Source organism: Dipodomys merriami, unplaced genomic scaffold, assembly GCF_024711535.1.
Source record: "Dipodomys merriami isolate MVZ:Mamm:240054 unplaced genomic scaffold, mDipMer1.0.p SCAF_158, whole genome shotgun sequence".
Classification (NCBI taxonomy): domain Eukaryota; kingdom Metazoa; phylum Chordata; class Mammalia; order Rodentia; family Heteromyidae; genus Dipodomys; species Dipodomys merriami.
The window spans coordinates 244,618-264,626 of record NW_027202915.1 but is presented as its reverse complement, the minus strand read 5'-3'; the positions used below and the strand labels follow the sequence as shown (position 1 = coordinate 264,626).

The 20,009-nt window shown below is 48.1% G+C and overlaps 2 protein-coding genes across 6 annotated transcripts in view; one reads left to right on the top strand and one right to left on the bottom strand.

Moving 5' to 3' along the window:
• Nucleotides 1–4,164, top strand: part of LOC138827576 (adenylosuccinate synthetase isozyme 2) — a 37,970-nt gene extending 33,806 nt beyond the window's left edge. The window contains exon 13 of one of the 2 annotated variants that reach the window (XM_070023160.1): nt 4,088–4,164. In XM_070023160.1, coding sequence (XP_069879261.1) covers nt 4,088–4,149 — 62 coding nt within the window. In that variant the 3' untranslated portion in view covers nt 4,150–4,164. Of the gene's footprint in view, nt 1–1,910; nt 2,003–4,087 lie in introns of those variants that run through there. The other variant, XM_070023159.1, reaches the window with a different exon arrangement.
• Nucleotides 1,427–18,638, bottom strand: LOC138827577 (protein SPMIP3-like). 4 transcript variants are annotated; one of them, XM_070023164.1, is made up of 6 exons: nt 18,230–18,638; nt 17,996–18,120; nt 13,522–13,590; nt 8,492–8,584; nt 6,405–6,571; nt 1,427–1,567 (listed from the first exon to the last, which is right to left on the bottom strand). In XM_070023164.1, the coding sequence occupies exons 3-6, from the start codon at nt 13,575–13,577 to the stop codon at nt 1,455–1,457; spliced, it is 429 nt and encodes a 142-aa protein (XP_069879265.1). In that variant the 5' UTR covers nt 13,578–13,590; nt 17,996–18,120; nt 18,230–18,638; the 3' UTR covers nt 1,427–1,454. The 4 variants fall into 4 exon arrangements, with proteins under 4 accessions (XP_069879265.1, XP_069879266.1, XP_069879264.1 ...); XM_070023165.1 differs by having other exon boundaries at nt 18,235–18,638; XM_070023163.1 differs by having other exon boundaries at nt 17,996–18,638.
• Between the last annotated feature and the right edge of the window lie 1,371 nt (nt 18,639–20,009).

Here is a 20,009-nt window from a genome sequence, read left to right as displayed (position 1 = left end):
TTAGACTCAATAAATAAACAGTATAGGTGGTATTATAAGTCCATACAGATTAGTGACCTGTATGTTGAAATATGTAAATATGTTAAAATATGTAAATTCTGTTCATATTAGTGGAAATTGAATGGGCTTTATTTTAAAGTCCATATCCTTATCTTGGATATAAGCACTGCATTATTGAAACGTTTTCAGTAATGGCTCAGAAGGAAATATACAGTTAACTCATTTTTCCTTTCCAAATCAGAAGTCAGCAATACCTTAAAAAAACAACAACTAAAAACGGGTTTGGGATGTGGCTTAGTTGTTGAGTGTTTGCATGCATGAAACCCTGGGTTCGCTTCCTCAATACCACACACACAGAAAAAGCCAGAAGTGGCGCTATGGCTTAAGTAGTAGAGTGCTAGCTTTGAGGAAAAGAAGTTCAGGGCCCAGGCCCTGAGTTCAAGCCCCAGGACTCGTGAAATTAAAAAATACACACATTGCTACTATGATACTGATGATTCAACTTTGGCCAAGTGTTTTTTTAGAAGTGAAATATTGTTAATACGAGAGGCAATCTGTTTTGTCTTTAAAATCATTGATAAGTATTCAATTGCATTGGAAGTTATGTATGTAATTATATATGCTATGCATATGAATGTGCTAGGAGGCAAGCACAGTCTTGTTGAAATTCATTGTGTAGGGGATAAGATTCTACACACACTTGTGAATGAGGTTTATGTGCTACCATAGGAAAGTACTGGGGGTGATGAATGAGAACCTAAATGTGAGCCTGCAGTATGGTACCATCCCTTCTCTGGAGTGATTACCAGCTTCCTAGTGACAGCTGACTTGTTTCCATTATGGGCTGAGCAGTATTTTGCTGCTGTTGGAATAGATGCTCTGGATACCAATTTGGCTTTCTTACATGCAATACTTCTGCCCAAACTGCTACGTGGGATCTTCCCGAATGCCTGATCTACCATACCGTATTTCTTTGATGAGGACTCAACATCACAGCAAAAGAATAGCAACAGGCCTACACTCATGGAGTTCAATAGTCTTCCATGTTCCCCCTGCCAAAGCCATAGGCACCAGCTACATGGTAACCTTTCACAGGGCTGAGACTAAGGTCTCTAGCTTCTGCCTGGGCTCTGAGTTGTGTGTGTGTTGCTTTTTTCCCAATGGGTATGGGATGGGGGTGGGGGGTGTCAAGGATTGGGAGTGGAAGTATTATGGGTACTCACCAGTACCCATAATGACCCAGGGCCTAGCTAGGCAAGGGCTCTGCCAGTCAGTTCTCTGAAGGCTGGGTCATGATTCCTGGGTCTAGGCTGAACAACCTCATCTGAAAAGAATTGGCAACATGTAGATATTATAGAATTAAAGAGTTATCCACATACACATCAGAATTAAAAGTACTGCAACCATTGTCACTAAGAATGCCAAAAGTTGTTTTATATGAATCTGTGATTTATTTAGTTAAAAGCATCTCTCCCAAGGCTGCTTCTCTCTTGACAACGATACATCTCTGGTAGTGAATTCAGTGGTGCAGGATTTGATGAAACTGTGGCTAATTTCTGATCCCAGCCTGGAATTTAAAACAATTGAATGATTTATTTTAAGATTACCCACTTCTACTTTTTATTTTCTGATGGGACTAGGGTTTGAACTCGCCCTTGTGACTGCTTATCAGGGGTGATACCTCCTGAGCTATGCTTCGAGTGTCCCCCAATATTTTAACAGATACTCCTCTTAGCATTTGTGCCCTGAAACAAAATAATTTATGAGATTTAAGGCGAAAGAATGTGTTTAATATATGGAAAAAAGACTTATTTATAGTCTCCAAGTGGTAAGGATTATTATTAGGTACGCCAACATGTAAGTAAAATGAAATGACCCTTATAAGTTTGCATTTAATGTCCCAATTCTAGGTTACCATGCCCTGTGGTGCTGCATTGTCGATTGGCCACTCTATCTTCTCTGCACTGCACTGCACTCTCGTTGCTGACTTCCCTCACCAGAGGCCCTGCTAACCTGTAAGGAAATGCCCTGGGAAGGCTTGGGCTGAAAACAGTCTTGGCTCTGTGAGGTGATGGTGTCTCAGTGACAGCGTTCTCACAAAGCTTTGTTACATTGTTGGGTATTTTACTTACATTAGCCTTCACAAACACATCACCACCACCTCAAAGACAGACTCATTTGTCAAGGTGACCCAGCTCAGAGGTGAAGCCTGAGTTTGACCAGGATTCTCAGACTCCAAAGTCCCTAGGTTTTTACTGTTCTATTCCACCATCCTTAGCAAGTCAACTACATGTAAAGAAATTTCTTTTTCTTTTTTGTTTGTTGTGGGGCTTGAACTTGGGTCTTTGGTGTTATCCCTTAGCTTTTCTGCTTAAGGCTAGCATTCACCATTTTGAGCCACAGTTCCACTTCTGGTTTTCTGGTGGTTAATTACAAGTAAGTCTCATGGACTTTCCTGCCCCAGATAGCTTTGCACTTAGATCTCACAGCCTTCTGCATTGCTAGGGTTACAGGAGTGCTCTGGTGCCCAGCTTAAAAGAGGAATCATTGGGTACTGGGGTGAGTAATACAAAGACAAAGTCTTCCCGGGCTGGCCTCCTCCCCCAGGCAGCACGCTGAAGACGAGCCTGCTCTTCCTCTTCCACGGTAGTCAGTGTTTCATAAGCAGTTCTTCAATAAATCAATGAAATAGAATGGGCTGAGAATTTTAATTGAGGAAGAATTCTTTGAAGGGAATAACCACATCTATCATGGTCTATATTTAGTCTGTTGTAACAAGTCCCAGTCAGAAGCCTCAGAGCACTGAGCTTGAAATGCGGATCATTGTTGATCTAGACAAAGCACTGTGCTCAAACACCCAATCATAGGCACAGCTCAGAGCTGGCATACTTGTGCCTGTGAGTATTGGGCACTGGCTTCCATACTGCACAGGAAAGAAAGTGGAGGAGAGGAGATCTAATCCCAGAGACAGGCCAAGTGGCTTAAGGGCCTGTGCTTTGACACACTTTAACCTTACTTCTCTGTGGAAAACCTTTCCCACAGATTCTTGGCATTCTTATCAGGCCTCTTGCAGACCAACTTTTGCCTGTCTGCTCGCTCCTTCCTTCCTTCCTTCCGTTTTTGTGCTTGGTTCTGGGGCTTGAACTTGGCTTAGCAACTGTCCCTGTGACTTGTTTGCTCAAAGCTAGCTCTCTACCACTTGAGCCACAGTTCCACTTTCAGCTTTTTGGTGGTTAATTGGATATAAGAGTCTCACAGACTGTCCTCAGCTCTCAGCCTCCTGAGAAGCTAGGATCATAGGCGTGAGCCCCCTCAGTCTTGTTATCTGCAGGGTCTTATAAAGCAGGTATCACCTGAGTCCATATCCATTTGGCCTCTCATGTCATCTGTCGCCAGGTTCCTGAGTCAGCTGGCCTACCTTTGGGCAGCCTGGACACACCATGCTGTTCTCTTCCTTGTCTAGTTTAACTTTTACCTTGCCCTTCAGCTCTCAGTCAATCTTTTTTGCAAGGAAAACTTCTGGTCTGTTAATAGGCTGCCATAGCAACATAGAGTCTCTACTTCAAACCATTTAACAAGTGGCATTTTATGGGTGCGCCTGTGCTGTTTTCACCCACTGAATCTCGTGTGGAAACTGTCTCTCTTTGTTTCATGTGGCATTGGTCAAAGCTAAGCACACTGACGGCCACATAAATAGGCGCTATTAAGTATTTATTGCAGGACCGAACAAAAATGAGCCCAACATCAAATTGTCAATTGTCATAAATATGCTCTCCAAGAACTAGCAGAGTCATAATCATAGACAAGAACAAAGGCAAAGTTTACTTCTGCAGAAGGGTGTGCTATCACCCAAAAATTTGGCAGGCAGGCTGCTCCTGCTCTCTACCTGGAAGTAACTTACTTTCTAAGACTTTAGTATGTCACATTTCACCTTCCCTGGTAACTTTCTGGGGGACATAGTAGGTGGCAAATAGACCATGGCTTTACTAAGTGTTCATAGATTTGGAATTCATTAGGAACTGTGTAAAATAAGCCAAAGGAGAAGGCCTTTGATGTCGATCTGTCTAATGAGATTTCTGTCCCATAGGGAAAGAAGGCTCTGTTTCCTGTCACTGGAAGCCAGACGTTAGCTGGCTTCCCACCTACTAAAGAGATGCTATCACCCCGTCATCTAGAAAGGAAAGGTGTGCTCCAGCTGTGAAGGCGAGAAGCCCTGCTGGCATCCTGGCCAGCTCTTCTTTTCGGCCCTTCCTGATCCAGTAGCGTCCTCTCCCAGCCTCACAATTCCTTCCTTTTATCCTGAGCCCCCTTGCTCTCCTTTATCACAAAGTCTGCCAGTGAGCTGGGTGCAGTTGGTTCATGCTTGTCATCCTAACGACTTGGGAAGTGAAAATAGAAGAACTGGACTTCAGAACTAGACCAGGCAAAAACATGAGACTTTTACTTAAAAAATTAAAATGTGCCAGGTGCCGGTGGCTCACACCTGTAATCCTAGCTACTCAGGAGGCTGAGATCTGAGGATCATGGTTCAAAGCCAGCCCGGGCAGAAAAGTCCATGAGACTCTGATCTCCAATAAACCACTAGAAAACTGGAAGTGACGCTGTGGCTTGAGAGGTAGAGCACTATCCTTGAGCTGAAGAGCGCAGGGACGGCGCCCAGGCCCATAGTTGAAGCCCCACGACCGACAAAAAATAAACAAAAAAAATTAAAACATTAGGGGCACGGCTTAAGTGGTAGAGACCCTAGCTAGAAAGTTCAAGGTCCTGAGTTCAAACCCAGTATTGCAAAAAAAAAAAAAAAAAGCATAGTCTGCCAAAAAGCAATTCATTCGAGGAACTCAAAGCCCAGCACTGAGGAGGACAGCACTGCCAGCACCGAGGAGGACAGCACTGCCAGCACCGAGGAGGACAGCACTGCCAGCACCGAGGAGGACAGCACTGCCAGCACCGAGGGTGACTGACAGCACTGCCAGCACCGAGGGTGACAGCACTGCCAGCACCGAGGGTGACAGCACTGCCAGCACCGAGGAGGACAGCACTGCCAGCACCGAGGATGACAGCACTGCCAGCACCGAGGAGGACAGCACTGCCAGCACCGAGGATGACAGCACTGCCAGCACTGAGGGTGACAGCACTGCCAGCACCGAGGGTGACAGCACTGCCAGCACTGAGGGTGACAGCACTGCCAGCACCGAGGAGGACAGCACTGCCAGCACCGAGGGTGACAGCACTGCCAGCACTGAGGAGGACAGCACTGCCAGCACTGAGGAGGACAGCACTGCCAGCACCGAGGAGGACAGCACTGCCAGCACTGAGGAGGACAGCACTGCCAGCACCGAGGAGGACAGCACTGCCAGCACCGAGGAGGACAGCACTGCCAGCACCGAGGAGGACAGCACTGCCAGCACTGAGGAGGACAGCACTGCCAGCACCGAGGAGGACAGCACTGCCAGCACCGAGGAGGACAGCACTGCCAGCACCGAGGAGGACAGCACTGCCAGCACTGAGGAGGACAGCACTGCCAGCACCGAGGGTGACAGCACTGCCAGCACCGAGGAGGACAGCACTGCCAGCACTGAGGAGGACAGCACTGCCAGCACTGAGGGTGACAGCACTGCCAGCACCGAGGAGGACAGCACTGCCAGCACCGAGGAGGACAGCACTGCCAGCACCGAGGAGGACAGCACTGCCAGCACTGAGGGTGACAGCACTGCCAGCACCGAGGGTGACAGCACTGCCAGCACCGAGGAGGACAGCACTGCCAGCACCGAGGAGGACAGCACTGCCAGCACCGAGGGTGACAGCACTGCCAGCACTGAGGGTGACAGCACTGCCAGGAATGCTGAAACTGGTATCATGTGCATCTGGGGTCACCTCTGTCCGCCCTCCCTTCCTGCTCACTTGTGTCGCCAGACAGAAACACCACAGGGCAGTTCAGAATTTCTAGACCATGCCCCATGCAAATGAGGGAAAGTTTTTCCAGCTGTATGTTAGGTGTGGTCACTGTTCTATCTTGTGGCTGGGCTCACACTCCAGCTGTGTCCCAAGAAAGACACCTTTTCATTTTTTTTTTTTTTGGCCAGTCCTGGGGCTTGAACTCAGGGGCCTGGGCACTGTCTCTGAGCTTCTTTTGCTCAAGGCTAGCACTTGAACCACAGCACTACCTCTGGCTTTTTCTGTCTCTATGGTACTAAGGAATGGAACCCAGGCAGCCAGCAAAGCAGGTAGAAGCCACTGTGGGTCCTAGTCACTTCTTCCTGCACAGACCCCTGCTCACATCTCTGACCGCAGCATACTGGTGGGTCCTCAGCACACTTCCTGAGATAGCCAGCCCACAGGAGGTGCTGAGCTTGCCTCAGGCATGGCTGATCTCACTGACTTAAGACCACTTTGATTGGACTTACCAATTTTGTAGAATGGCAGAGAAAAGTCTCTTTGGTAAGTGGTTTCCTTATACCATGGTTCAGGAGGCTTTTGGTGTTTTCGAAAGCAGATATATTGAATAAGCGTCTGTTGGTCTAATTCAGACTGATAGGGAGCCTTGGATGGAATGGATAAGTCTATGAGTGGTCTAAATGGAAACAAAAACGATAGATGAGCACCTCAGAGAGGAGCACTTTGTTCTCTCATCAGGCATCTACCCCCAGGAAGCAACCAGAAGACCAAGAACTTCTAGAACCACATCGTCCCGAGGCCGGGCAGAGCAAAGGTGCGAGAGAGTTAGCTCAGGTTCAGTCTAGCATCCCGGGAAGCTGAGTCCATGGCGCCAATGCCTTCTCTGTCAGACCAGCCCTGTAGTACATCTGAGCGTTTTATAGACCTAAAACCTGTCCTCACCTTCCTCTACCCATCTCAGTTACTTGCCAAAGAGCAAACAAGAACAAAATGTAAAGCCAACATACCTCCTGACCCTTGTGAAAGTATCAGATGTTCACTGTTACAGCTTGTTTGTAATATGAATGTAAATACACATTGGTGGTAAGTATTGAGACCTTAAAAATATCCATATATTTTGTTGTAGCTAGTCTAGCAATTGGGGGTGCCCATCAGCAAAGATGTAGTGCTAACAGTGCTTGTCAAAGTGTTTTAATAATCACAGAAAGTAGGAATTCTTCCATGTTAAAAAAAAAATAGGGAACCATCTGAGATGACAGATATACTAGTTACCCTGCTCTGACTCTCTCACACTGTTCATGGATTTCAATCCCAATGTCAGGTGTAAACTGCTATGTGGCAATCAGAAAAAGAATATTTTTAAAGAATAGGGAAATATTAAGTTGGTAATATAGACATGCAAATTAAAAACAATGCTGTAGAATTAAACCTCTGTGCCTTTTTTCTTTTTTTGGTGCCTATTCTAGATCTTGAACTCGGGGCCTGGGCACTGTCCATAACTTCTTTTACTCAAGGCTAGTGCTTTACCACCTTGAGTCACAGAGCCCTTTCCAGCTTTTTGATGGTTAATTGTAGGTAAGAGTCTCACAGACTTTCCTGCCCTGGCTAGGTTTGGGCTTCAATCTCAGATCTCAGCCTCCTGAATAGCTAGAACTACAGTATGAACCACTGGTGCCTGGCTTAGATTTTTAATTCTGAGATGGATAAAGGCCTACAACATATTAAATATGAACACAATTTAAGTGGATTATTTGAATGGTATTTGATTTGTCCCAATAGAAATGTTACCAAAAATAGTAAATAGATAAAATGAAAATGAAGTATCACAATACCATTCTATACTATTTTAGAATAGATTTTTGCATAATAGGTTCTGAAGAATTACTTTGGGACAGTGACTTGGGTAATCTTCAATTTAGAATTTTTTGACTACCCATCTTTTCTAAATGTTCTAAAGAGTGATTTTCATTTGTTTTTGTTTTGCTTTGTGCTGGTACCACAGCTTGAGCTCAAGATCTCTTAGTCCCTTGGCTTTATAACTTAAGGCTGGTGCTCTACTACTTGTGACACAGCTCTACTTCCTGCTTTTTTTTTTTTTTTTTAATGAGACTTGAACTCTGGGCCTGGGCCCTGTCTCTGAGCTTTTTCACTCAAGGCTAGTGTTCTACCACTTTGAGCCACAGTGCTGCTTCTGGTTTTCTGATGGTTAATTGGAGATAAGAGTCTCATGGACACTTTTCTGCCCAGGCTGGTTTTGAACTGCAATCCTCAGATCTCAGCCTCCCAAGAAGCTGGGACTATAGGCTTGAGCCACCAGTGTTTGGCTACTTCCTGCTTTTTGATGGTAAACTGAAGAGACTTGCAGACTTTTCTGTCCAGAGTGGCTTTGAACCAGAATCCTCAGATCTCAGACTCCTGAGTACCTACGATTATAGGTGTGAGCCTTAAAATTTAAACTATTAAGGCTTTCTATTAAGTGGACAGACCATTATTACCGTCACCATTATTTCTGAGATCATGTGGTTCCTTTATATCACCTCATGCTATCATTCTACCTTTGATGGCCTTGGAAATGAAGATAAGGAATGGGCCTTACTTGTGTATCTTTGCACTGGAATCACGATGCAGTCTTGCTAGTTGCCCAGGGTAGTAACCTTGGAGGTCCTTTCCTTGGTGACTAATGAATATGCTAGTAGAGAAAGTAGGAAGAAAACAGCAATCATTACCATCATTTTTTTTTACAGGATACTAGCTTTGAACTTTGTCTCTGGCTCCTAGCAGCTAAAAGCCCGGAGATTTCTTGCAGCATCTGATAAACAAGCTTCTCTGTGCCAGACCTGTATATATGGGCTAACCTGCCCACCCCCACATCCAGCCTCCATAGCTGTAATCAAATGTTACTTGTTTTCAGGATTCATCAGAACCTATTTGACACATCAGGTTCAGTATCAAGGGGAAAAAAAGCTGGGTGCAGTTGGCTCACTCCTGTAATCCTACTCAGGAGGATGCGATTTGAGATTCAAGCATTGCGGTTTGAAGCCATCTCAGGCAGGAAAGTCTGTGATATTCATCACCAATTAACCAGCCAGAAATGCAGGTGTGGCTCAAGTGGCAGAGCACCAGCCTTGAGCAAAAAAGCCAAGCAAGAGCATGAGGCCCTAGTACTAGCATATGAGTGTATGAGTGTGTGTGTGTGTGAGAGAGAGAGAGAGAGACAGAGACAGACAGAATATACAAAGCTAATGGGATAGATACTGATCATTGCTGAAACATGCTTTATTTATGATATGGCTACAAGATTTCATAGCCGTTTTTTGTGAGGCACTGCGGAGTGTGGAAGCGGTCTCCGGCCGGCCTTGGCCCTGTGGGGCTGTTTTGAGTCATAAACGTGAGCCTGTAAAGCCAGGATGTCCCGCTCGGCACTCTTGGGAAGCCACTGGTTCAGATGTGGAGGGGTGGAGAAGTGTCTGGGAAAAGGCACAGGCCTCAGACACTGGGAAGAAAGTTGCTAGTCCTTGGGAAGGACCTCAGGAAGATGAGCATTGCTGGGAAGATGTCTGTATGTTGGGTCTCTGTTAATCGTCCTCAGATTCTGAGCCCTTGGTACTAGGGGGGACCCAGTGGGAAGGAACGCAGTGTGCATGAAGTAGATGCACTATGTCTACAGTGAATCTATGTGATGAGCAGAAATTAAAACTGTGCCTTCCAGTCAGCCCACATTGCGGCATGCAGACAGGTAGGGTACCCTGCACTCCGCTGGGTCTATGGACACAGAGCTAAGCAGCAGCTCTGGTCCTTCCAAGGCCTGTGAAGAGGGAGCAAATGGGATGGGGAAGGGGTTCTGAGAAGAGTGTGGACGAGGTTTCCAGCCTATAACCAGCTGGCCTTGTTGCTTTGTGCTGACTGTGGCTTCAAAATGCATCATGCCAAGAGTCCTTGGTGAAGCAGGCCCGGCTCAGGGGTACAGGTTCAACAAGGGTGAGGCTGAGTCCAGCCACCATTACTGCCAAAAATAAAGGGAGTGCCTAGTGGAGCAAGCTGTTCACCTCCTGGCAGCTGGAAAACAGAGAAGGAAGAGGAAGGGCTGAGTCCCAGAATTCCTGCCAAGAGCTCACCCCCAATAACCTCATTTCCTCCCACCAGGCCCCACCTAAAAGTGAGACCACCTCCCCAAAGGGCCACCAGCTGAAGCTCAAGCATCCAACACATGGACCTTTGGAGAGTGTTCAAAATCTGAGCTCCAGCAAGGGTCTGGGGGCTGCCTTTCTTGTATAAAAGGAAGTCCAGAGCAGGGCAGGCTGTGCTTCTGTCTGTGCAAACAGGACACTGGGAGTTCAGATTTTCCACAAACCACAGACTGTCTAGACTTGCTCAGTGGCTGGAATAATATGACTGAGCCCTGAATTACAGCAGGAGATTACAGCAGGGGGGAGAGAAGTTGGCTTCAAAGGAGGAACAAATGACAGGTCTGAATGCAGGGCTGCAACGTGGTCGTCTAGGCACCTGTCCTGTCCCTCCCAAGGCTCCCCTGGAGCTGCCTGACAGTGGTGAAGAGCCCACGGGTGCTGGGTGGACATCCACGGTCTGCAGGAGTGGTGCTGCCACCCGGGGTTCCTGGTGAAAGTGAGCCCAGCACGGCCCCAGATGGGGTCTGCACCAGCTGCTCCCAGTGCAGCACCTAGCTTCCTCCCCAGCACCCAGTGACATATCTGGGAGCACCCTAGGCAGGCTTGGCAGGAGTGTGGAGAGGGCAGGAAAACATGCCAGGATCTTGGCGTTGGAAGGAGGGCAGCATGGAGAGAGAAGGAGAGAGAGTGGAGGAGGAAAAGATGACACACGCTGCCTGGAACTCTGTGGATAAAGATCCCAAGCTCCGCCATGTGGCCTTCTCAAACACGAAAAAGCTTGCAATTTGGAGATAAAAAAACCTCCACTCTTCAGAAGAGACCTTTTCCCTCCTAGGGGGAAATGCCTCGGTGAGCCCGCCACTGTGCAATGCCGACGGCTCCCATGCACAGAAGCGAACGCCCGGGACCCAGCCTGGGCGTCGAAGCCCTCCAGGGCTCTGCTCAATCTCTCAATCAGCCCTGCATTCTTTCTCCTCGGTGGGAGCAGGTGGTCACGCCGGTATGCTTCCCCTGGGCATTATTTAAAGGTTGTGACAGCTGGGCTCTCCCGCGAGGTGTTCAAGAGCAAACTTGTCCCCCAGGAGAGTAGTATAACTGAAGTAGGGTCTCGGCTTAGCCACAGACAAGATTCAAGATGCCCAGGTGAAGGCCTGGGCAGCGGCCCAAGGGAGCTGTGCCACTCATGGGGACTGCACTCCTCCACGCCACACGTGTGTGATGCTTCATGCCTCATGCAGAGAAGAAGGCTCCTAATTCCAAAGCCACCTGTGAGAAGTAAGAACGCCTTGCTCCATCACAGCAAAAAGAGGCTCAGACAGGTTAAATGAACTAAGCCAGAGCCACGAATCATTTGTGTGTGTATGATGACTTTCTTTTCAGAAGAGCATTATTTCTAATAAACTACATGATTCCTCCACTTAAGGGCAGACAGCAAGTACATATCACATGACATTTAAAACAGGAGAGGGATCCACACCTGTAAGAGCATAACAAGCGAGCCTGAGACAGGCGGAGAGCAAGACTGAGGCCAGCCAGGCCTGCAGTGAGTTCCAGACCAGCTGGGCTACACGATGAGACCTTGTCATGAAAAGGAGGGAAAGAAGGAGGGAGGGAGGGAGGGGAGAGAAGGAGGAAGGGAGGGGAGAGGGGAGAGGGAGGAGAGAATGAGATCAGGCGCTGGTGGCTCTCACCTGTAATTGTAGCTATGTAGGAAGCTAAGATCTGAGGATAATGGTTCAAAGCCAGCCCAGGCAGGAAAGTCCTTGAGACTCTTATCTCCACAGCAGAACTACGGCTCAAATGGTAGAATTGTTAGCCTAGAGAGAAAGAGTTAAGGGACAGTGCCCTGGCTCTGAGTTCAAGCCTGAGGATCAGCACACACACAAAAAGGACCATGAAGACTACCAGGAAAGAAAAACCTCCTAGGTCTGATAAACACCTTCTGCAATAGCAGGGCATAAAATCAGAACAGAGGAATTGCAGATGTGGCTCAAGTGGTAGAGTTCTAATCTTAAGCAAAAACCCAAGCAATTACAAGAGGCTCCAGTCTCAGTACCAAAAATAAAAATACAAAAGTCAGTAGCTTTTCTGTATACCAATAATGAACATACTGAGAAAAACATGGATTACATCTCATTCATTGCAGTTTCCCCCAACTACCAAATCAAAAATGAAACCGCAACAACGACAATAACAAAACTTCCCCACCAAAAACTGGGGGAGGGGAGGGGGGCCATTTTTAAACTAGGAATACATTTAACTAAGGAAATCAAAGACCCCTACCATGAAAAGTATAAAACACTGAAGTGTATCTATTAAAGAAAGTACTAGGAGATGGAAAGACCTTCCATATTCATGATTGACAGAACACTGTGAAAATGGTCATATTACTGAAAGCAATTTATAGATTCAATGTAATCCCTATCAAAATTCCAATGTCATGCTTCACTGAAATAGAACAAGAAATCCTAAAATGTACATTAAAGTGCAAAAAAATCCTGAGTAGCTAGAGTAGTCCTGAGCAAAAACAGCAATGCTGGAGATATCACAGTACACCTGTTTACATCATACTATAGAATAATAATATAAAAAACTTGCATGGTACTGGAACAAAAACATACACACATAGACCAGTGCAATAGAATAGAGAACACAGGCATAAAGTATCATAGCTACAACCATTTGATTCTTGACAAATGTACCAAAAACATACACTGGAGAAAAGACAGCTTTTTTTTTTTTTTTTTTTTTTTTTTTAACTCTGGGCTTGGGCGCTGTCTCTGTGCTCTTCAGCTCAAGGCAAGCGCTCTATCCCTTGAGCCACAGCTCCATTTTTGGTTTTCTAGTGATTTATTGGAGATAAGAGTCTCACAGACTTTCCTGCCCGGGCTGGCTTTGAACCTCTATCTCAGCTTCCTGAGTAGCTAGGATTATAGGCGTGAGCCTCCAGCGCCCAGCTAAAAGACAGCCTCTTTAACAAATGGTATTGGGAAATCTGGATATTCACATGCAGAAGACTGAAACTAGATCCTTACCTCTTGTTCTGTACAAAGAGCAAACTGAAATGCATCAATGACCTTAATGGAAGGCCTTATTTGGGCCCACAGATGAGCTGGGAGCAGTATAAAGGCTGTCTGCTCTCCGATTCCTCCACGTTGTGCCCGTGTGCTTTGTCCTGAGCTATCCCATCCTGCAGCCATTTGTGGCCATCTTGGAATTCAGGAAGGGCCTGGATCAGCCATCAGACCACCTGATTGCTACCTCTGAGACTTGGGACTGCTTTAATTATGGGTATCTTCTCAGCCCTTCCCCCCAGTTTTCCCTATTTAACCCCCAAAGACGGCTGTGGAAGTGCTGAAGCGCTGTCTTTCCGTGCCTACCACACAATACAACTCCTTTCTCTGTTTTTCACCATGTGTCTTTATTTGTCCCAACTGGACATGTGGAACTCCTGGAGTTTGGGGATGAGGTCTAAAAACTCCAGCTTTAAGAACTTTACCTGGGTGGAATCACTGGACGACGCTCATGAAATTCTCGTAGTCGGATGGCAGCCATGATAGGTGGAAATCTAAAACAAAATAATTTATGGAGTGAATTGTCTTGTTGCTAGGTTGCACACATTTCAAGATAAAAGCTTTTGCTACAGTCTGGACCTGGAGGATCCCCAGAGGACCATATATGGAAGGTGTGGTGTTCTTGGGAAGCCATGAAACAGTTCGTAGGTGGGGCGTAGTGGGAAGAAGATAGGTCATTGGGGAATCCTGGGACACCTAACACCCAGCTGACTATTGTTTTTGAGACAGGGTCTTGCTTCCTGCCCAGCATGCACCTGTTTTAGGTGCATGATCTATTTTAGGCTTCCTGTTGTAGCTGGAATGACTGATGTGCACAACCATGCCTTCTTCTAGTGAGATGGAATTTGCAGAGCTTTCTACCTAGGCTGTCCTGGATCTGTGATCCTCCTGATTTTGGCCTCTCAACTCACGAGGATTGAACAGATGTGAACCACTGGTACTTTGCTTTAGTCAGCCTTAAAAGTATAGCCAAATAGAAAATCTGAAAATAATAAACTTACGTATGAACATAGCCAATACAGTGGCTATGCTCAGAATCAATAATAATACAACTTTCATCTTTCAAATATATTTTTTTAGTTGACTTAATAGAAGATTTTTACTTTGATGCATCTTAAGTAAACTTTTCCTGGGGCAGAAATGAGTTCCAATCATACAATCAGTCACTTTGGGTGGACTGTTCTCAAAGACATGTTAAGGACTTGGTCTGCATCCTGGCAGTCTGGAGACTTCACTCCAGTGACTCCAGGAGGTAAAGAAAGTAGGACTGAGTTCAAGGTTCACCTGGGCAAAAAGTTAATACAATCTTATCTCAACCAATAAGCTGGGTATAGTGGTGTGCTCCTGTCAGCTACGTGGGAAGCATAAATAGGAGGGTCAAGGTTCAGTTTAGCCCTAGGATAAAACACAAGGAGATGTTGTTAGAAAAACAAAACAAAACAAAGGGCTTGGAGTGCCAGGTGCGGTGGCTCAAGCCTGTAATCGTACTGGCTCAAGCCTGTAATCCTACTCACTCGGGAGGCTGAGATCTGAGGATTGTGGTTCAAAGCCAGCCCGGGCAGTACAATCCATGAGACTCTTATCTCCAATAAACCACCAGAAAAGTGGAAGTGGTGCTGTGGCTCAAAGTGGTAGAGCACTAGCCTTGAGCTGAATAGCTCAGTGACAGTGCCCAGACCCAGAGTTCAAGCCCCATGACTGACAAAACATGCTCCCATGTGGGAGTATGGGTTCACTAGAGTGCCTTTTTAGCAAGCTCAGGATCCTAAGTTCAATCCCAGTACTACCAAAAACTTAAAAAACAACCAAATATGTTGAGTTCAAACCCCTAAAACCACTCAAAGTTGAGAAAGGTTAACTCCTCACTGTCTCAAACAATTCTTGGCACAAAGTTTGCCATAGGATTTGCCCTAAAGTTGTGAGTTCCCGTCTCTAAGATATTCAAAATATGACTGGCTGTTAACAAGGTAGCTAGTGAGTGGAGAGAGGCACAAGCAGCCCTGCCATGCTGATGATACCTACAGGCCGCCATGAGCCGGGACCTCCTCGCTCTTACATGCAGTCCTTTGGGGCAGCAAATTTTCAGCTACCCTCTGGTGTTGGTGATAGTGCAAGGGTACACTGCACAATGGAGGGAGCGGAATGCTTGACATCACTCATAGATTATGATGCAGGCTGGTTAGGCTTTGCTAGTAGTACCTTTCAGGAATGAATATAAAGGTTCCTATAGTTTCCATGGAAGCCTGGCTAGAACTTTCTCCCCTGTAAAGACTGTTCCAAGGGTGACAGAAGGTTAAGCATCTGGGTGGTGCTGGTCCTTTACAAGCAGGAATTGAAGAAGCTGGGTTGGCACCAGAGCAGAGGAGTCCAGACTTTCTGGCCTAGAACTAGATTAGGCTCCATCCAGCTGCTACTAAAGAGATCTAAGGCTTCTTCTTCTTTTTTTTTTGGTCAGTCGCAGGGCTTGAACTCTGTGCCTGGGCGCTATCCCTCAGCTCTTCAGCTCAAGGCTAGCACTCTACCGCTTTAGCTACTTCCCCACTTCCGGTTTTCTGGTGATTTATTGGAGATAAGATTCTTACAGACTTTCCTGTCCTGGCTGGCTTTGAACCGATCCTCAGATCTCAGCTTCCTGAGTAGTTAGGATTACAGGCATGAGCCACCAGCGCTCGGCTTCTAAGGCTTTTTTTTTTTTTTTTTTGGGTCCGGTCGTGGGGCCTGAACTCTGGGCCTGGGCACAGTCCCTCAGCTCTTCAGCTGAAGGCTAGCGCTCTACCACTTGAGCCACAGCGCCACTTCTGGCTTTTTTTTCTTTTTGTTTATGTGGTGCTGAGGAATCGAACCCAGGGCCTCATGCATGCAAGGCAAGCGCTCTACCACTGAGCCACCTTCCCAGCCCTCTAAGGCTTCTTAATTGTCCTACAATTCAATTCAAAGCCAGCACTGGTGGTACACACCTGTAATCCTAGCTACTCTTAAGACTGAGATCTGAGGACCACATTTCAAACCAGCAAAGTCCATGAGATTCTTATCTCCTATTAGCCACTAAAAAACCAGAAATAAAGCTATTGATAAGAGTGCCAGTCTATGCCTGATGCTTTTTTTTTTTTTTTTTTTTTATCTGTTGTGGGGCCTGAACTCTGGGCTTGGGCCTTGTCCCTCAGCTTTTCAGCTCAAGACTAGTGCTCTACCACTTGAGCCACAGCGCCACTTCTGGCTTTTTCTGCTTATGTGGTTTTGAGGAATCCAACCCAGGGCCTCATGTATGCAAGGCAAGCACTGTGCCACTGAGCCACCTTCCCAGCCCTATGCCTGATTCTTTTTAAAGCTTGCAGCATGTATTTTTTTTAAGCTTAAAAAAAAATCTTAATTTATTACATCTTTTTTATTTCTTCTCTTTAAAATTATTATTCTTTTTAAAATCATTATTAGGAGTTGTACAAAGGGGTCACGGTTTCATAAGTCAGGAAAGGAATACAATGCTTCCTGGACAAATGTTACCCCTTCCTTCACTTTCTCCCAGTTTCTTGTTTCCATCTCTGCCCACAAATTGCATAGTTCATTTTTTACATATTATATACTAAATACATGCATTTGTTTACCCTTCTTCCATTTTTATGCCCTGCTTTGCCCCCTCCCATAAAAAACCAACAAAAAAACCCCCAAAACACCACATTTCATCTCATTTTGTGTGTGTGGCATTACTGGGGCTTGTACTCAGGGCCAGGTCCCTGTCCTTTAGCTTTCTTGCTCAACATTGGTGCTCTACCACTTGAGCCACAGTTCCACTTCAGGATTTTTGGTGGTTAATTTGACTAAGAGTCTCATGGTATTTTCTGCCTGGGCTGACAATCTTTTTTCTTGGTCATGGGCCTGAACTCTGGGCCTACGTGTTGTCCCCTCAGCTTTTCAGCTCAAGGCTAACAACACTCTACCGCTTGAGCCACAGTATCACTTCTGGCTTTTTCTGCCGGGCCTCACGTAATGCAAGGCAAGCATTCTACCACTGAGACACCTTCCCAGTCCTGACTCTGAATCTTGATTCTCAAATCTCAGCCTCCTGAGTAGCTAGGAGTTCAGGTGTGAGCCACAGCACCTGGCTAAAGCTGCTTCTTTTTACTAGAAACACTGACTCCTTTCCTGGGAGCAGGACAAAGTCTGGGCATCCCAGTCCCCTCTATTTTGTACCTGTGTCTTTTGTCCGCAGCCATTCCATCCAGAAGCCAGTTTGTAAGCCAGGGAAGGTCAGACCACCTGCCAGGTTATCAATGACTTTTCTTTTGAAAGTTTTAGCCAGGATTTTCCTTATAACAGGGTTTCAGTAGGGAGAAATAAATAGGAAACATTTCCTGTTCCCCAAGCAGGAAATGGGAGTTAAAGCTGTAGTTTTCTACTTTGAGCTGGGCAAATCCATGTGGTTTAACAGACCCTTGGCTGAGTGGTTAAGGCAGGTGAGCGAGGCTCACCCATGACACAGGAAACTGTGAGGACTACCTTTTGCCAGACATGCCTGCCATTCTTTGTCTCTACCCACTCAAAAAAGTTGCCAGATTTTTACCATTTCAAAAAGGCAGATTTAGACAGCTCCTTTTATATTTGAAATACAGATGCAAGGCGGATTTAGATAGCATTTGCCACATCTAGACTTGTAATTTAACAGAAAGGGAGGTATCCGTGGTTTTTTTGTTTGTTTACTTCCTAGTTTTAACTTGAGTCTGGTCCTTTTGATATTTGTTGAAAAGAATACAACCTGGCGGTCTCCTGTCTTTTCTACCCAGCTTCTCAGTGCCTCTTTAAAGGCCCCACCTGACTAAACCACCTCTGAACACACCATGACTTGGGGCTCTCTATTATGGCTTTCTCATTCCCAGCCCCCAAACCTAAGGCAGATGACGTTACCGCTGGAAGGTAGCTGAAGAAGTGCTGGAGCGCTGGCCTCCTGTGGCGGCTTCTGTCCCTCACCGCTCCTCTGTATTTCGCCTGTTGGGGTGAGTGGCCGAACCTGACATGTCTACCTCCTGGGCCTGGGGTCCAAAAAACAACAAAAAACCAGCTTCAACACTGCGTCCTCTTTGTAGCTTTCGAGCCCGGTATGCTCTTTGGGACCCCAGAAGTGACTAATGAAGCTATTACTCAACATAGGATTTCCAGGACACAGGCAGAGCTGGCAGCCATGGACGCGGCCCAACAGGAGTGTGTACCGTCTTGTCGTGCAAATGGCTTTTCTCTTCTTCCTAGTACTCTTACAGCACCGTGGGCAGTGCAAATGTTCTCCTGGTCTAGGAGGACTCGACAGTTAGGTCCCCAGAAGCGCCCCGGGCCGAGGCGCCATGATGCGAGACCCCGCCCTGGCCGGCCGGAAATGGGAACTGGAATGCAGACGGCCCTAAAAATTAGGTTTATGGAAAACTGGAATACGAAACAAAAGCGTGCGAGCGCTCGCGAACCGCAGTCCTCCTTGCTCCGACAGGGAGCCGGGGCGGACGGGGCGGACGGCGCGGACGGCGGCGGCCCTCCCACGTGGCGGGTCACAGGCCTTCCATTATGGCGCTCCTGGTTCCCATAGTGCCTCGGGCTCCGGTCCCAGGGCCTCCTTCAACTCCCCCTCCTCCCATGATGCCGTGGGTGCACGCTCAGCCAATGAAAAGCGCCCAGGGTAGCGCATGCTCAGACTGGGGGGGCGGGGCCGGGGGAAGCGGTAGCACGTGCAGCCCTGCGCCCTCCGACGCCTCGCCGGAAGCCCCACCGGAAGCCCCACCGGAAGCCCCACCGGAAGCTCCGCCTCCTGCTCCCCACCCCGAGGCAGGTTTGTTGTTGTTTTTGCGATTTTCGCAGCTGTTCTCTTGCGTTCAATGGATCCCTTCCTTCCTTCCCGGCCTTTCGCTGTTCCTGGCTTCATGTCTACACGCTTGCACGTCGTCGACATCACCTGCATCCCCTCCCTGTACCGAGCCCTGACCACCAGGCCGACCTCCTGCGTGAGCCTTCCTACTGCCGGGAGCTGGAGGCCTGCGGGAGGAGGAGCGGCCTCGCCAGCCCGAGTGCTGGGGAGCTGGGGAGCTGGAGGCCTGAGAGAGGAGGATCCGGCCTCGCCCAGCCGGAGTGCTGGGGAGCTGGGGAGCTGGAGGCCGGAGGCCTGAGAGAGGAGGATCCGGCCTCGCCCAGCCCGAGTGCTGGGGAACTGGGGAGCTGGAGGCCTGCGGGAGGAGGAGCGGCCTCGCCCAGCCCGAGTGCTGGGGAGCTGGAGGCCTGCGGGAGGAGGAGCGGCCTTGCCCAGCCGGAGTGCTGGGGAGCTGGAGGCCTGGAGGCCTGCGGGAGGAGGATCCGGCCTCGCCCAGCCCGAGTGCTGGGGAGCTGGAGAGCTGGAGGCCGGAGGCCTGAGAGAGGAGGATCCGGCCTCGCCCAGCCCGAGTGCTGGGGAGCTGGAGGCCTGCGGGAGGAGGAGCGGCCTTGCCCAGCCCTAGTGCTGGGGAGCTGGAGGCCGGAGGCCTGAGAGAGGAGGATCCGGCCTCGCCCAGCCCGAGTGCTGGGGAACTGGGGAGCTGGAGGCCTGCGGGAGGAGGAGCGGCCTCGCCCAGCCCTAGTGCTGGGGAGCTGGAGGCCGGAGGCCTGAGAGGAGGATCCGGCCTCGCCCAGCCCGAGTGCTGGGGAGCTGGAGGCCTGCGAGAGGCCTGCGGGCCCGGCCCCAGGGCTCTCCTTCCACCGCTGCCCGTGCCCCCGGCCACTGAGTACGGACTGCACCCCGAAAACGGAACTAGCCCACCGCCTAGGAAACCACTTCCAGGGTCTTCCTGTGATGCAGCTTCAGGCGGTGGTTGAGTAACTTGGGAGGAAACTTCTAGAAGGACTTCACCGGGCAGTAGGGTGGGCAGTGGGTAGATCCCAGGAGGGGCCCTTTGCGCACCCTGTCCCC

Excerpts from the sequence above, each read along its gene's own strand:
- LOC138827577 (XM_070023163.1), bottom strand. The coding sequence starts at position 13,577 with ATGGCTGCCATCCGACTACGAGAATTTCATGAGCGTCGTCCAGTGATT. Across the intron at positions 6,572-8,491 it reads TCCAGTGCAAAGATACACAA|ACCACTCATAGACTTATCCA; the intron begins GTAAGGCCCATT and ends GTTTCCATTTAG. Across the intron at positions 1,568-6,404 it reads TCTGCCATTCTACAAAATTG|GCTGGGATCAGAAATTAGCC; the intron begins GTAAGTCCAATC and ends TTTAAATTCCAG.